General features: G+C 45.4%; 1 protein-coding gene across 10 annotated transcripts in view; it reads right to left on the reverse strand.

Annotated features, from left to right (window-relative positions):
* The window catches only part of HERC1 (HECT and RLD domain containing E3 ubiquitin protein ligase family member 1), a 3379312-nt gene that overhangs the window by 706802 nt on the left and 2654268 nt on the right, over nt 1–18242 (reverse strand). For all 10 annotated transcript variants that reach the window (XM_069624399.1, XM_069624403.1, XM_069624396.1 and 7 more), the window contains exons 56-57: nt 17204–17403; nt 3507–3627 (exon numbers count right to left, since the gene is read on the reverse strand). In XM_069624399.1, the coding sequence (XP_069480500.1) occupies nt 3507–3627; nt 17204–17403 (321 nt within the window). The remainder of the gene's footprint in view (nt 1–3506; nt 3628–17203; nt 17404–18242) is intronic.

Here is an 18242-nt window from a genome sequence, read left to right on the forward strand (position 1 = left end):
CATGGGATCTGGCCTCATGAGACTGAGTGGTAGCGGCTGCGGCGTTGCCTGAGGGCAAAGAGGAAACTGCCCGAGCGGCAGTGGCACCTCGAATACCCTGTTTTCCACCTCTGGCACTATTACGGTGGCCTCTTTGTCTGACGGCTCCTCTCGCTTTACTGAAGGACGAGTAATAGCGAAAGAAACCTCCCCTCCATTGTTGTCCCCTAGGACGAAAAGGCAGAGGTTGTCGAACTGCAGCGCCCAACGACTTCACTGCAGCTTTGGAGGTCTGCAACCTCTCAAGGCTCTCGTCAGCCTTGCTGCCAAAAAGATGTTCACCATCAAAGGGCATGTTGAGGAGCCGGGACTGCACATTAGGAGCAAACCCCGACTTCCGCAACCACGCAAACCTGCGTATTATGGTGCTCGCCACCATGGACCGGCTGACACAATCTGCCATGTACAAACCCGACTGAACGGCCTCACATGGCATCCTTGCCATCCTGAACCATAGCAAGGAAACCATCCCGTTCGTCCCCTTCGGGAATATGTTCAGCCGCCAATGCAACACAGTTCCACAGAGTGTGTGTGAAACGAGACAAGGCACATACAGAGTTGGCCGCCTGAAGCGCCATACCTCCCTGAAGAAAATACTTTCTTTGCCCAGCCATCAAAATGTTTGCCGTCCCTTTCCGGATGGATGGTAGGATACGACGCCTGCTTTGCCGGGGCCGTAGCCGCCTGCACCACCAAACTCTCCGGAGTGGGGTGCCTGGACAAGTAGCAGGGGTCGCTACTGGCTGGACGGTATTTTTGCGACAAAGACTTGCCCACTGCCGGGAGACTCTCCGGAGCAGTCCAAGCCGCCGCCTCCCTTCTCTGCAGAGCCACATGAAACAGCAGTACCGGGTCGGTGGGGGGACCAAGATCGAGGATGTCCGTGAGATCATCCTGAACAAACTCCCTTGGGGGAGCCGACCATCCGAAGTACTAGACATAAGGCGCTGGTACGAAGAAGTGCCAGGCTCAGGCCTACAAAACTCCACCTCCGGAGAGGTGTCCAGTCCACTGGCATCATGCAGTGACTGCCTCAGGTCATCAAATTGGCTATGGCCCGAGAGAAGCTCATCAGGCACCCTAACCGGAACCAAGCCCTCATCACCCTCTGAAATGTACTCCAGGCGGTGAAAGGAAGACACCTGAGGACCAAAGCTATGCCTGACCTTAGCCAGAGCCTTTCTAGGGGCTACCCCTGTACCACGGGGCCCCTCCGACACCACCGCCTCGAAAGGCGTCAAGGGCGCCCAACGAGTCGGCGGCGAGAGAATCGGCGTCGACATCAGCCGCAGCGCCGCCAGCACCAGCGGCGTAGACACAGGCCTCGAAGCCAGGGCTCCAAGCGTGTCCTTCGACGACCTAGATGCCGACAGCGTCGACAACCCCCTCGAAAGCGGAGCCTCGAGAACGGTCGTCGACGACTTCGGAGCCACAGGCGTCGACGTCTTCCTCGAAGACGGCACAGGATCACGCAGTCTCGAGCGCGTCGAGGACCGAGACCTGGAACGGGCCTGGTGAGAACGGTTACCCTTGTCCGAGCGGGACCTCTCCCGCGAACCGTGCCGACCACCCGAGCCCGAAGGCGTGCGAGCAGTGTCTCTCGACCGATCACGACCGACCCCACTCGGAGGCACGGTTGGACCGGTACCCTGCGATTCTTGCCGAAGGAAGCCCATTCCTCCGGTGTCGCTTGCATGGTGGGATAAGCGACCCGCCGACGGGCGGAGTCCTTGGAAGAGGACGGGGAAGGCGACCAATGCCGGTGCTTCTGGGAATGCCTCGAAGAGGCAGAGGAGTGGCGAGACCGACTCCTGGAAGGAGACCCACTGGACCTCCGACGATGACGCAGAGAGTCGCCTCTCGAATCATCCGTCGAAAGCCCCGCAGACCTCGACTTCCTGGGCTTAGACACCCTACCTACTGACAACTTCTTCTTGCGCTCCCGCAAGGCCTTGGCCGTGAGCGACTGGCAGTCGACACAGTCGTCCGTGTCGTGGGCCTCCCCGAGGCACCAGAGGCAGACGTTGTGCGGGCCCGTTACCGGCATCTCAGACCCACAGTCCCCGCATTTCTTGAAGCCCGGACGCGGGGTTGAAGACGAGGTAGACATCGTCACAAACAGGTTGTTTTCACAAAAACCAAACAGGTTCAAAGAACCGAGAAGAATACAACAAACTCCAAAGAGTTGAGGCGTACTGAGTTTCATGAAGCGAACACGTTCGTGGAAAAAACGGAACTGAGGCTACGGGCATTGTGCGTCCTACTTATCACATCGGGTGACGTCGGCCGTCGGAGGAGGTCCTTGGGGACGGCGCATCGACGTCACGAGGCAGTCGCCGAAAATTTTCTGAAGCAGCACAGCTGTGGACATTACCTGTCATAGATATAGAATACATCGGAGGACCCAATCCCCTCGAAATATAATTTCACAGAGGGAAGTAAGCTACAAATGTTGCTCATTATTAATGTTATGTTACATTAATTTGGGCAGCTTGTTCGTCTTGTCAGAAAGACCTTAGTACAGGTGAGTAAATAACACAGACAGAATAAAGGACCTGTTCCAAATTCCAGTTTTAAAGCCAGAGCCCAGAAGCCGTTTGAATTAAGCTCATATTCTTAACACTAATGAACATCACTTCCACATGCTAGTCTGATGTAGTTGCACCAATGTTAAAAGCACATGGCAGACAATAACAAAATGTACATTTGACATCTGTGCATTTTAGAATATGTCTAGTTGGGGGAAACTAGCAGTGGTGTACAGGATGTATGGATCAGTAAAACGATTTGAACTAAACCTTTTGGATTTATTAAAATATGTTGCTTTTGACTAAACCTTAAGAGTGGCAATTGTTACACAAAGAAATGTGTTAGTCTTCACTATACTAGTTTAAAAAAAAATGTTCATCAATCTTTAAATTGGAAACCAATTTAAGCACAGATCGATTCATCAGCGACAGCTTTTTTATGGAAATAAAAGCTTAGCAAATTCTGAAAAATCCCACTAGACCTGCAAGAGGAGTTCCTTAGTTTACAGACTTGACGTTAAAGAAATCCACTCGCCCCATGGTGACGATTGACAAAATATTTCCAAGAGCTTTACGAAAATGGTGCATGTCGCCATAAGCAAACTTCAAATTTGGTGCAATGCTGCCAACACAAAGGCATGGATGCATCGTGAAACTTTTATTGGCCATTTACTGCAAACAAAGATTGTTTGCAGGTTTCAAACATCCCCATATTCATCAGTAATGAGTACCAAGCACATGCTACTCGCCCTTCGGGATGATACAGCATTGAGTAATGGGTTCACAGCATGTGGCATTTCTTCAGAGCAGACAGTTGCTGCCTAAAGCAATCACTTGACTAAACACCAAAGCAGTACAAACGCACAGTCCGGAGAAAATACGCACATGACACTGACTTTTTGTTAGTACATAATGAACCCTTTATTAACCAACACATACCGTTTTTCCACTATTAGATTCCTGATCAGACCAGATTTCAGAGAAATTTGGGCTTGACCGCAATATCTCCTGCACATCTTGGGGAACAGTCCAGACACAGACTAAACCATTCTGGCAACCTCTAAAATAAAATAAAGACAGTTACAATTTGAAAAACAAAATAAAACAGTTTAATATACAAAATGTGCCAACTACTAATGTGTAGCTTTCCTAAACAGCCACTTGGTGTACCAAGTCTCTACATTTCATACGTGAGGTGGAAGGGAGGTTATAATCGGGTAACATGGATTATGTTGCACGACAGGAACATATGGGGTTGTTGTGGCTTAATTGAAAAATGGTCAGCCAATAAAAAATCAATAAGGAACAAGTTGCTTACCTATAACTTCTGTTCTCCAGCATGGGTCGGGCATGAATTCACATGCTCATGAATATTCCCTTCACTCTAAAAAGCTTTATTTGGTTTGATACCTTTAGCGCAATTCGTTTAGTAAAATCACATACAAAGTAATTTATATGTACTAAAAGTGAATTCAGATTCAACCATTAAAATAAGAACATATTACAATTTTTCATCTTTACAGACTAAAATCATCCCATTTTGAGCAGAGCAAAGCTCGCAGCCTCAAGGCAAGCTCAGTTCATTCAATTGAAATAATACCCATAAGCCTCCTTCTTAGTAACCAAGTGCCAAGTACATACTTTGCAGGGCCAAACAACTTTTGGCTCAATTGTGCCTATTAAAAACTGCTTGGTCTTACATGTACTACGTAATCTAAATCCAAACAATAAGGCTTTTAAATATGTATCCATGAAATCTATGGAGACAGGACAATTTAGCATGTAGTGTGTCAAAGTTTCATTAGTTGTCGCAGCCATCTTATCACCTCGCCCAGGCCACATGCTTCCAGTACCTTAAACAACCATGGCCATTCTAGAGAATCGAAGGCTTCGCCAACAGTGCCAGTTCTCTCCGTGAGTGTTTAACCAGGTCGATGACATGGTGTACCCTGCGTAAGTTAATCCCAGTGTCCCGTCGCCTCACGCATCCACACTGGTCTGGATGCATTAGTCCCGGTGTCACTCTCGTCAACCTAATTGCAATCACTTACCCAGGATTTGTGTGTCTATATTTAATAAGGAAATGGGTCTATACGAGGCGCACTGTAGTGGATCCCCCTTTTTTTAACAGAACCGTGATCACCGCCTCCCTCATTGACTCCGGAAGAATTCCCTTTCGGAGTGCATGGCCGTAAACTTGCTTCAACTGGGGGACTAGAATATCCACAAACGTCCTAAAGAACTCCACCAGGAAGCCGTCGCTTCTGGTGGTTTATTGGTCTGCATTGATTTAATCGCCTCCCGAATCTCCCCCTCCTCCATCGGCATATCTAGGCCTTCCGTGTCCTCGTTGTCCAACTTGGGCATGTCTACTAACTCTAGCAGGTCTTCGCCTACTTGGTCCGACTACGTCCCCTCCGACAAGTACAGCTGCTTGTATTATCTGTGGAAGACCCCGTTTATTCCCTGCTGCAATGACACCAGGCCTCCCTCAGAGTCCTTTATTTATGTAATTGCCCCCCTGGCGTTTCCCGTTTTATTAGCTAACCTAACAGTCGCCCCGCCTTATCGCCATCACTATGGATTTTGGTCGTATACGTCCCCTTGTAGAACTGCTCTAATGAGTTCAGAGCACCCTTGTGTAGGCCGAGTTTTTCTGCTAGTGCTTCCCCCGCCTGACGGCCCCCTTCTTGGTCCATTTCTAATTTCCTTATCTCTCCCTCCAGGCGCTTAATTGTTTAATCCAGGGTTCTCCTGACGCCCACTGCTTGGGACATGCACACCCCTCTCAATGTTACCTTGAATGCCTCCCATGTCCTCCACCGATTCCTCGTTGATCTCGAAAAAAGACGTGATCGCTTCTCTTGGGGTCTGTACGTTGGCTGTGTCTCCCAGTAGCCCTTGTCTCATGCGCCATAACTTTGTGTCTCACCGGGTGTGTGTGCCCTCAATCTCGGCGACTAGCGGAGAATGGTCTGACAGAGCTCAGTCTAGGCACCTTGGGCCTTCAAAACAGTGAAAACTCTCCCTCGCCACGAATAGGTAGTCTAGTCTAGAGAACAATCCGTGAACCCCTGAGTTGAATGAGAACCCTCTTTCTGATCCATGTGTTTCCCTCCCTAGATCCACCAGATCCAGCTCTTCTATCACCTGCTTCAATGCTTCCTGGGATAGCGGTTTCGTGGTGCCCCCTTTCCCCGTATGATCTAGCTCCAGGTCGATTGCACAATTAAAATCTCCCCCCCCAGATATATAGTCCCGCCCGTTGGCTGCCTGTGAGTTCCAACACTGAGGAGAAATAGGACCTGTCGTCCGTGTTCAGGCCATAAGAGTTCACCACGCAAATCTTGCGTCCTTCCCACTGACCGACTAAAGCTATCATGCTACCCTCTGTGTCCCCCATCGTGTGTTCAACCTGTATGGGAATCCTCGGGCCCACCCAGATCAGCACACCTCTCGAGTAGGTGGAATATGAAGACCCAAACACCTTGCCCCCCCCATTTGGTTTCCAGTTCCTTCAGCCCCCCCCGTAGATGTGTCTCTTAATAACGCCAGTTGTATCCCCAGCCTCTTCAAATACGGACCCACCCTGGTTTCTCTTCCCTTTGCTTCCCAGTTCGCGCACATTCCATATGCCTATTTTAAGGAAGGTCCCACCCTTGCCAGTATTGGTATCTTGCCCAGTTGGACATGCCACAGTCTTTTAGCCATTCCCCCTTATGGATTTCCCCTTGAGAATGAGCAACACTAGAGCCCTTAGAACTCACTCCCTCCTCAGCCCCCAACCAATAACGCACTCTGAACTCCCCAACTTCCCAGCCCCAACTTGACCTCTGTCCACCCCCCGCCCCTTCTCCCAACCCCCCTCATTTCCCTCAACTTGCTCCAACCGGTATCCCTTTCTACCTGCTTCAACTGGGCTGACCTTACCGGCCACCCTTGTTGTCCAGTGCAGTGAATGGGTTCGGTGTTGGGGTGGGCCATAGCTTTTTCCTGTTCCAGCGCCCCGCTATGTACACCAGCACAAGTGTAATGTAGGGCCTCTTGCATGAACACTCCCATAGCCAGGATAAAAAAAGGAGGATGGGTCTCGGGAAGATGGCATCTGGAGAGGGGCACACGTCTGGAGAGGGGCACACGTCAGGGATGCCCGGTCTCCCCCATCATATTTGCCTTGGCGCTACAACCGCTGGAGAGATATTTTCGATCGTACATTGCGGAGATGGGAATACAGGCAGGCGGGATGATGCACAATATCGCGCTTTTCGCAGATGATATGCTGCTCTTCATAGAAAACCCACTGGAAAACATTTCGGTGATCTTAGATGTGCTGGGCAACTTTCTCAAACAGTCAGGGTTTCAGGTAAACAAAGACAAATCTCTAGTTTTCCCACTGGCGGGCCTGAGGGGCAGACAGGGAGAGGGGAGTATGCGCAGGGAGCTCCACTGGGAATGAGAGTCCTTTAAATACCCGGGCATCCAGATTTACCATGAGATAGAGGAGACCTTTGTCCATAACAATGGGAGGGCCCTCTCGTGGATAGGGGACGCAGTGAAATTGTGGAAGAAACTAACTCTATCCCTAATGGTATCTTGCCCAGTTGGACATGCCACAGTCTTTTAGCTGTGGAGACTTGCAGAAGAGAGGTCCTACCTTGTCTTGACGAGAGGCCCCGGAGACAAAGTCCTTAAGATAGAGAGGGGGAGAAGTATGGAAGATTTCCCCCTCCACTGCGACAAAAGATTCTTCAATGCCCTGCCACTCAGAGCGCTGCAGGCCACACATGAGTCCCAGCGATGGTCGGGGCCCAAACACTGAAGACAGAGTGCATGGGGTCCGAGGCCGGGAACGAACGGTTGCAAGATACAAACCTTGTGAATCCTGCTGCGGCCAACATGCTCCGGGGAGGTAAGGCACAGAAGGAAAGTTAAATAAATAAAAAAATGGGGAGCCAGCAGAAAGCTAAAATAAAGGTCTCCGTGCTGGCTGCCAGGCCCGACAGTGTCTGTGCGGAAAAAGGGAGTGATGTGCCGGAGGGCGGGGCCTTAGCTGGGGCGGTCCCGCGCCCGAGGCCACGGGCCTGCACTCTACACTAAATTTAAAGGGGAATGTCATTTTCTTTGCTGCCAAAGGTTCCGGTACCGTCCCTATTTTGGGGGACACCCACAAGGATGGAGGAAAGTGGACGGGCGTATGAGTAGTTGCTTTGTCGTGTTATTCGGTAAAGGAACATCTTCAGGATAACGGGTTACATAATCTTATATCACAATGATATATCTGTTTCCCAACTTTGATGGCTCAAGGGGTCCCAATATACACATTCCTATGCTTGAAAACTGTATATCAAGGGTTGCAAAGGAGCTAGAGGGGGAATTTGACAACTAGTCTTCTGACATATGGAGCAAGTGAGCAAAATGTTTTTCAGATCAGCATAGACCCCGGCCCAATAGAATCAGTGCTTAGTTCTTGGCTGTACCTAGATGGCCGCCTGTCAGGTAGGAATGGGCAATTTCCAACACTATCTTCCTATGACTTTTGAACATCATTATTTGTGACCTATGGGATCCATCTGACCCATTATCTCTGGTATATAACAGTGCAAAGTTTAGGAAGAATAATGGTCCCCCCTTTTTCCTACCCTCCCCTCCTCTTCAGGTATGACCTGAAGGTAGGGTTCAGCTTCGGTGATGGCTAGATCAGGGATGACTTCAGACTCTTCCCCTGATACCTGTCTGCCTCCCCAAAACCCTTGGTACCTCTATTGGTTTCACTAGAGCTTTTCACTTCTTTGAGTTTGGGAAAACAAAGCCTTTTCAAAAATTCCCTGTGCTATTTTCTCCATCGAATTCAATTGATATGGCTCCTTTCCATTATTTTGCATCAAGATGTTTATGTCACCTCTATAGTCAGGATCTATAACGCCTGCAAAGATGTCTAAACCATGTCACCATGCTGGACCGGATTTAGAAGCAAGTCCAAAGTAGGTTCTGGGTGGGGGAGTGAGGACTAAGTCTGTGGGTATTAAAACCTGGTCACCTGGTTGGAACAACTCTCCCCTGCTGCTGCACAAGTCAAATACAATTGAATGTTCTGTGGCAATTGATGTATAAGAAGCTCGGTTATTCAGTTTTCCCAAATCTAAGAGTCCCCCAGTTTATGTCAATTAAGCCCGATTCCCCTCTGACTCTATATGCAAGGGGTCAGAAATGAAAGCGGACACAAAGTTGCCATGTTTCTGGTTAAAGACTTTTATTAAATGAATGGGGTTGGGAAAATGCCTCTCTGTCCCTGCACTAAGAGGAGTTTTCCCTACCTATAACCAAAAACTAAAGAACTGTTTATGTAAGGATGTCAGAAATCAAAAGCAGTCCTTGTGGCCAAACAGTCTATTCTGACTCTCGCACTAAAAACACAAACAAAGTGAAAAGGGAAAATGTCTTTAACCTGATGCTTGCCAAAAACTTTTCATCAACAAAAATAGTTGAGCAAAACACTGATGTTGCATTCCTATATGGGTAAGCACGATTAAGATACTTTTGGTGCAGAGAAGAGTAAATCCACCCTAGCACAAGGTGGAACGTCAATAGCAAAAAAGATGGAAAGAGCTCTATGTGAGGACCCTTGCGTCCCCTGCACAACCAAAAAACTGAGAACAGTCAAAATTAAACAAGATTTAAGGCACAAGTAAGCACACACATTTGTCTGGGCAAGTTCAATAGAATTAATTCAAAAAACATTTAATGATGTGGTCAAAAGAATACAGAGCTCTACGCGTTAGGGTAGTCCCCTTCGCCAGGAGCTGAATTAGGTCATCAATTCAACATAATCAATCTTCCATTACTATAAGGTAAACAGCCAAATCTGTACTCAAATTCCAAACTTCACTAGATCAAAGTAAAATTGCTATAATCATTGGAAAATCAACCTTCCATATTAAGGGTCCCTATTCAACTGGATTCCAATGGTGGACAGTTTAAGTGAATCAAACTGAAATTATCTTCAGAAGGACAACTCCTCATCATCTACTTCACACCACAGACTTATGCCATCTGTGGAATAATAATAAACAGTATTGCCGGTTAAAGTTCTAAAATGAACACTTTATGGTCATTATCAAATGAGGAACAAGGAGTTCAAGATTGACAATTGATCCAAAAAAGGTAGTTATTTTACATAGAACTATAAAGCAATGGACTGGAACGTTCTTTCTTCAAAGCTTTAGTTTTAGGGGTCAAAGCAACCGATTTAAATAGTCAAACAAAACTTAGTGTAAATATTGTGCCTCAATATCAGTCTAGTGTATTAGATAACAAACAAATAGGCCAGGATCACATGACAAAAATAGCACAACTCCAAAGAAAATGTTCTCCAAGATGAAAAGAGCTTGGTTCCAGAGGGGGGGACCTCCCTTCCCTTTTTTTCTGCAATGGTGTAGCAATGTCTCTTGGACTATCAGCTATCCTCCCGAGACTAACAGTCTCGGGAGGATAGCTCAGCGGCAACATGCTCTCCTTGGAAGCAAGACACAGAGCACCACAAGTTTGATCCCCGGGTCAGCACTTAGAAACCTCTGGGTATTAAGCGTGTTATAAAACCTATCATATCATAACAGTTCTTTGCGTCTTTTCTTTGCCCACAACAATCTTGTTAGGTATAAACGCTGTTTAAGCTTAAGTTCATGTTTAACAAAAGTTTCTTCTTTGTTCAACAAATACTGCCATTTCTTGTTCTTTCTCATAGGTTTGCAATTTGCCTAGTATACTCCCTTGCCAGGTCTCTTCATGCACTTTCAACTGCCTGGTATACTCTCCTGCCAGGATCCCCTTGCACTCACAACTGCCTGGTGTATGCTTGTCAGGACTTCCTCATATGTTATAGTCTCTCTTTACAACCAAGTAGCATGTACCCCCTCTTGACTTGGTATATCTACTTGTTCTCATTCAAGCCCCCCTCCCCACATTGACATTCACTTCTTGTTGGGGTGTGGGTTGGCATTCGCCCTTTCTCTTCACAAACAATTCTTTCACTTTCTGAAATTTTGAACTGCTCAAAGTCTCTTTGGTGTGGCTGCCGAAACACCCTGGGTTCCCCACTCTGCACTGGCAGACTCACCAGCTCTGTGTGAGTTATTTGGTCTTGCTCGCGCTTACGTGGCATTCCTCTGCTGCCTGCTCCGTAGTCTGAGCAGCTCTACCGATTCTCTGGCTTCCATTGAGTCTCCGCCGATTCTCTGGTTTCCCTCGTGGCTCTGCCGATTCTCTGGTTTCCCTTGCGGCTCCGCTCCTGCAGGCTGGCTTCCCTCCGGCTCCCGCTAAGGACTACGCTGCTTCTTTTGGCTGTGGGACACCTGGGGTTCCTCTCGCGGTTCCTGGCGTCTCTTCGGCCCATCTCTCTCGCACCATGTTTCGGTCCTCTTCCGCTGGCGAGCCTCTTCGCTCCGCCACACCGGCTCATACCTCCAGCTTCTACACACCAGCTTGTGCCTCCAGTTTCTGCACAACCGTTTGTGCTTCCAGCCTCTGTCCACCTTCACTAGAGAAGCCACGTCTTCTCCCGAGCTGCTGCTGCTGGTTCGCTTACCATTTTTAAAGGTCCTGCGTACAGGTGTCATTGACCAACAGCTAGCACGCTCACTAAGTTTGCTGCTGTGCATCAATTCCTCCATTCTCCTTGTCTCAGTACTCAGGTGGTTGTGGGGAGTGAAGTACATTGATGGTTTCTGATGTTTAGAATTTAAACTCGTTCTCAACGCCCAAATGAGAAATCAGTTCCAAAAAAAAACGGACTTGGAGCTGGTGTCGTTTAGACCAGAAATGGCAGGTTGGTCTGAATGATGTTGGAAAAGAGATGGTTCACTTTCCCTAAAGTGGGGAACAGATATATGGCAATATGCCACTATGGTGTTTGGTATTAAGGGGCCTTCTTCATGGACGAATGGGGGATAGCATGTCTCATTCAATGAAGTCATGACATCTCCCTGGTAGTTGTCTCCTCCCATGTGTACCTCCGTCACGTAGCCACCCCCATGGTCAGGATCAAGTAGTGGCTGCCATCCCTATGCCACATGGGAGGAGGTTACCGCGGGGGAATCCGTGATGACTCCATTCGATTCATCACAATAGCTTTGCCACAATAATACTGTGCCACTCTAATAATCTGTCACTTACTTTACTTTCCATTTTGCTAAACTTTTAATGAGATATTACGACATTTTGTTACACTTACCACTGATATTTGACCACTTGGACACATTTAGCCGCTGGAGTACATTTAGCTGGTGGGATACGGCGCCACTGTGATACGGCGCCACAGTTATACCTGACCACTGGGCTACTATGCCACTGCAATATCTTCCCATCTGCATAACTTGCCATTGAGATGTCTTGAGACTTTGATAAATGGCCACAGGGATATTCTACCACTGTGTTAACTGCCAATTTTAACCACTAGCAACAGTTTTATCTGCCAACACAATCTGCTGCTGGGATATTTCTAGCCACTCAGATACTCCCCCTATCTAGATAACCACCCATTGCGATAACTTGCCTATCCAATAATGTACCACCACGATACCTTGCACTGGGACATTATCGCAATAAGAAAATCTGCCAGCAAAATATCTGGATAACTAAAAAGAAAAGTGGCAGACACCCAAATTTCAACAAGATATATAGGCAGTCCTCCCAGACTAGACCCCCCCTTATACCACTGGAAGCCGACGTGCAAACCACACCAAAATGCCTCGAACTAGAAAACACCACCAGACAAGAATTACCCAAAATGCACTAGCGAGTAAAGCCAAACAAGGCAATCAACAACTTATTGAAAGCTCCCACAATACTCTTGACAGAAGAGATCCCTTTTTGCGACATATAGACTAAAATCACTCTATTTTTTGCAATACCTATCCACCGACAACCCCTTACAACCAGTCATCCAAAGAACTATTAACACAGGGAGAGAAAAAGCAGACATCATGATAGATTAAATGAAGCCCAAAGAACTAGAAAAGAAACACACCATTTGCCACCAAGGACTGGCGAGACCAAAGAATTTCATGTTACAAACCCATAAACACCCCCTGAAAAGGACATTGAGGCTACTCATGCTCCTCAATGAAGAACCACATCACACCAAAGTCAATCTCTCTATCAAAAGACAGGATGAACCTATGTCCAATGTTCATACCGATACAACCCCCAAAGAACGAACAAACCCTGAAAAATAAAAAGATTTACTGTAATCTGATCCACACCAGATCATTGCCAAATCATGCCACAGACATTCACAAGTCCCCAAGCGAAGAGGGAATCAACATACATTTCCTCACAGAAACCTGGCTAATGGATGACTTTAAGGAAGTTGCACACAAATTCCTCCCAAACAACTTTAAATTCAGGCAGACCAACAGCTAAGGAAAAAGAGAAAGTGGCCAGATTGCGAATCACTCTTCCTCCACTTAGCTCTAGGCCATCAAACCAATCAATCCATCCTACTCATCGACAGACCACCCATATACAATCCGTCCTTTGCAGAGAAATGCGTACACACCCAACCTGAATTCAAATAGAACACTGCAACCGACTCATACTAGGGGACTTTTACATCTGGTTTGAAGGGGATAATACCAAACCTGCCAAATCAGTGACCTCACACCACCCACATAAATCTAACTCCAAAATGAGAAAGGAAACTGAAAATCCCTCAACACCAGACTGGAATCCACAAAATGCTCTTGGATTCCACCACAAGAAAAAATTGAGGCATGCGAAAAATGGATCACAGAAGCTCGATGCTTTAGCACCGAAGAAACACATTGCCCTCTACAAAAAGAAAATAGCTGCCAGATGCTTTATGCCCCACCTCAGAGACTTGAAAAAAACAAACTGGAAACTTGCACAAGCTTGAAGGAAACATTACAACTAACAGGACAAAATTGCATACCAAAAACAGATAAGGATCGATTAAGCAGAAATCCTAAACGAAAACAAAATGCCCTATAGCGAAAGCATTTCAAAAGCAAGTAATGCACAGAAAGTTGTGTTTAACATAGTCCATGAGATAACAAACCTGAAATCTTGCAATAAAGTCCCTACTCCTTCGCAGAAACTCTGATGACCTTGCAAAACACTTTGTTTTTAAACTCAAATATTCAACTCTAGAGGCAACCACAATACCAACTACTTTAACATTAACAATTGTTGATGTTAAAGGATATTTGTACGGCGCACTATCACCACCGGAGTGGTCCCATAGTCCTCTGGTGGCTCTGAAAAGGAGAGGGGCTGGGGGGGCAAGTTAGTGGGAGTAAGCTGGAAAAGTGCAAGAGAGCAGTGATGTGCTGTTGGCGGCCTCAGCCCGGAATTCCGTTGGTTGGCTTGGGGTGTTTTCTGGTCGGTAGTCGTATGCTGTTGTGCGAGTCTATGTGTGGTTTGTTTTGTTGTTGTAGTGTAGTGAAGTTTGTGCGGATTGTTGTTTTATAGGTTTGTGGTTGTGTTTGGTTAGAGCTTGAGAGGTATATGCAGAGGGGTGAAATCGTTAGTGGATTGGTTAATTGGGCAAATTGTAACAATCACAATTCTATCGAAGTGTGGCACACGCTGATATTTTAAACCTATCTAGGTGCGACGCTGGCTAGTGTTTACGATTATGTCTAGATGCGACGCCGGCTAATGTTCAAAATTACGTTTAGGTAACAACAAAGGCGGCACATCAGTAGACCCTTGCCCATCAGACATCTACAAAAACAGTCTCGCCAAAGAGACACATGAAGAATGCTTCAGCAACCTCGTAAAACAGGAACTGTACTAAGAGTTTCAAAGTGTTCTACATTAAACCACTTGGCAAAGATCCCAGAGGAAATACAAATAACCTCACTAACTACAGGCCTATATCGAGCATATCTTCCTTGGCCAAACTGCTAGAAGCCCATGTATATGGAAAAATCTTGACATGTGGAAACCAATCACCTACTGGACCAGGCACAAGTCTGCTTCAGGCCTATGAGAGAAACTGACCCAGCACTACTCTCCACCTGGGACGACCTAAAAATGAACTCAGACGCCAACATCCATTACGCCCCGATGCTAATAGACCTTTCAGCAGCTTTAGACAAAGTCAACCATGCAGCCCTCATCAAAAGGACACAAGAAGGGATAAGCAAAACTGCACTACAGTGGATAAAAACGTTCCTGGCAGAAAGAATGGAAATTACCTGGCTACCACCCTTCAGCTCAACCTCACACACAATCACCTGTGGGTTTCCACAAGGCTCATCGCTCTCTACACCCCTCTTCAATATTTTCATGAACCCACTCATGAATCTCATCAAGGGACACAGACTTTTATACTGCAACTATGCAGATGATACTCAAATTATCTACAAAATCGATACCAGCAAGCACATATACCAAATCCTTGTCAACTAACTCTTGCAAATCAACGCATTGGATGAGCATTAACAACCTCAAACTCAACATGGACAAAATTAAAATCATTATCATGCTCAACAATCTCTCTATACAACTGCCTATACAATGGCTACCAAAATGGTAACCAGACCGAAAGCATTACAAGTAGTTAAAAATCACAGAATTTTGATTGGACAGTGACCCAACACTGGAACTTCGAAAAAAATAAATACTTCTTCCACCTACATACCATCAAGCGGATGATACCCTTTTTTAAATTGCATTTTTGGTTTGTTCATTTAAACCTTTCACAATAATTTGAATTACCCCTTCTCACCTCCACCACAAAACCCTTGGCATTTTCTCTCTTGTCACGTCAAGAATAGACTACTTTGTACCTACCTTGGATTTCCCGACTACCACACCAAAAAATGTTCCATCATTACCTCAGGCGTAGGAAGTGATTATATAATTGCTGCGTTAGCTCCACTAATATTGAGGACATCATATTGAGATCAAAGTCATATAATACCTGTTTGTGAGTTCACTGGGACATGGGCATGGGAACCCTACAAAATGAGGCTTTGCCATATTTGCAAGGAGAGGGTGGAGTCTTGCTGGCACTTATTGACAGGGTGCCTGAGGCTAACGTCCTACTATGTTAAGGGGCATGGTAGATTTTGTTTAGCATATTGGGGGAATGTAACGGATCAGTTTTGGGCTTCAATATTCTCAGCAGAACCACTGATTATGGTTGCTGCAACACATCACATTTGAGAAATTGTTAAAGTGAGACGTATTCTTTCTATTAATGCTGATTAATCACCGTATTTAATTTCTAGTTAGGTGTCGGAAGTTAAGAATATTTGAAAAATGCTGTTGATTATGATTGGAAAGACTTTTGGATTTGCATTTCTTTTATTATCTACTTGTCAATGTTTTGGAGAAGTTTATGGTGGCAGTCCAGGAGGTACTTCATTTCTTTTATTTAAGCTCCCTTTTTAAATTGAGGATTAATTTTCTTTTTTCTTTAGTAAATGTATTCTATGGTTTTTATGTATAATTTGTAAAATATGTAAAAGACGAGAACTAGCCATACACATTGAATATACTTTTTTTTTTTTAAACTGCAATCGTTCCAGAACATAGCAGCAGGACTACTCCCAAGACTAAGCAAGAGAAAAAACAGCACACCAGCACTAAGATCAGTATACTGGCTACCATTCAAGAAAAGGATCTATTAAACACTTGCATTGTTCACAGAGCAATTCATGGCCATGGAGCAGAGTTTCAGCAAGAATAAATCTCCATCTACAGATCAAAAAGAACCCTGAGCTCTAGCAATGACATACTTCCTGAACCCAAATAATAGTTGAAAATACTATATGGTGTTTTCAGACATCTCAACTAAGCTCTGGAAGTCCCTCCCAAAGTGAATATGCACAATAAAGCAATAACTGACCTTCAAGAAACTAAATATAGCTCTTTAATTTGCTGACCGAACTCGTTAAACCATGGCCCATGGTCAAAGAGAAGCGCAAAACCTTAATGCAAAGAGGTACAGCACAAAGTACGGGGTCTTGGCTTGAGATTCCCAGGTCATGTGATCCAAACAAATTGGTCTACCAGTAACGACTAGACAGTGAATTTGTTTACTCAACAATAATCTGTGCAACAATGATTCAACCCTATACCATATGAGGATCACCACCAGTCCTCCCAATAACCCTACTAAAACATTTCATACTCCTTCAAACACACCACACACACCGATTAATTACGCCCACACATGGCAACATACCACTCCACACTGACAGTCAAACTCAACACCTCCCCCAATAATTCACACAATAGCAAAATGGCAATGCACCCCTACGCCACAGGCACACAAGTGCCTGCATGCCCACTGACCCATAACACCTCGAACCAAACCCACACGCAGCGATTAGCTTTTCCAAACTGAAACTACCAACACAGCAGCAAAAGCACTTCTGCGTTCTCACTCTCCTCCCAATAACAAACCCACCCCTTCATATTAATGAAAACATTCCTCTTTCAAAAGGTCTTCCCTCAGAATTTAGCACATACAGACCCACAGAGCCTGTAAAATAACTCAGTCATTCTAAAAGATATAGATGTAGGGAAGCGCTCAATGTAACAGAACCAATTCATGCCATTTACAATAAAACATGCAATTGTGTATGTGTATAGAGAAAGGAACATACGTTGCCAACATAAGTTGCTGTTGCTCTTCTTTCCCTTTCAAGCCACACCAGGCAATACCATTGACAATAGACTGGTGAGGGAGTGAATACAAACAGCGCCAACATTTTGAAATACATCCCCAGAGTTTCACCATTTCTTCTTTGGCACATGTCATGAGAATCTGGCCCGATGGATCCCATTTCATATTCACAATGGTTTCCTAAAGACATACGGAATAGGAGATAAAACAGGCACAAAACTTAAGACAGCAAAAATTGACACATGAAATAAGTAAAACAACGAGAACAATTTTTAAATTCTCAGTGGTCTGTTATCAAAGCACAAAATAAGCACATGCAACATTTTGCAGCTGACAGAATAAAAGCTACTCAATGTATCCTTTGTATCATACAGTGATCTAACTTTCTCTCCCTCGGTTTCACCTTATGCCTCTGTCTCTAGCTGGGTGAGACGATTGCTAAAGCCACTGCATAGGGAAAAACACTGCTTTGAGAGATGCAGGGGTGCCTGTGATTTTTTGCAAAAGCTGCCAATAAAAAAAATGTCATTGTACAAATATTGTATAACTGCTCTTTTAAAAAATGGGAACACTTAATTTCCAATTATCACTTCCAGTTTTTATGTTAGACATAATAAGAATGTTGAACCTGTCTAACTGAGCAAAGCACAATATCAAAACCTAGAATAACGATATACATTATTTTCTGATAAAAGGTTAGCATTCAAAGGAGGAACCTCTGGTAAACAACTATTGTACTATTTTGCAAAACCAAAATCGTAAAGTGAACAAATAAGACCGTGAGGGTTTCAGTCTGTTTTGCATAAAACCAAAGAGCATTTTGGGAACATAAAACGGACCACAGATCTTTATATCTGACAAATAGATCTGTGATACTGGGCGTGCTGCTCATTAAATTTTTCACAACATTCACCCTAGAAACGAAACATATAAACTGATTTTGACAGCATCCTTAAATTTGAGGACGGAACGGCTGTTACATCAGCCAGTCTGCTGCGGTGCAAGGGACATTTGCAGAG

This window comes from Ambystoma mexicanum, chromosome 11 (genome assembly GCF_040938575.1).
Source record: "Ambystoma mexicanum isolate Mex_15411 chromosome 11, UKY_AmexF1_1, whole genome shotgun sequence".
NCBI lineage: Eukaryota > Metazoa > Chordata > Amphibia > Caudata > Ambystomatidae > Ambystoma > Ambystoma mexicanum.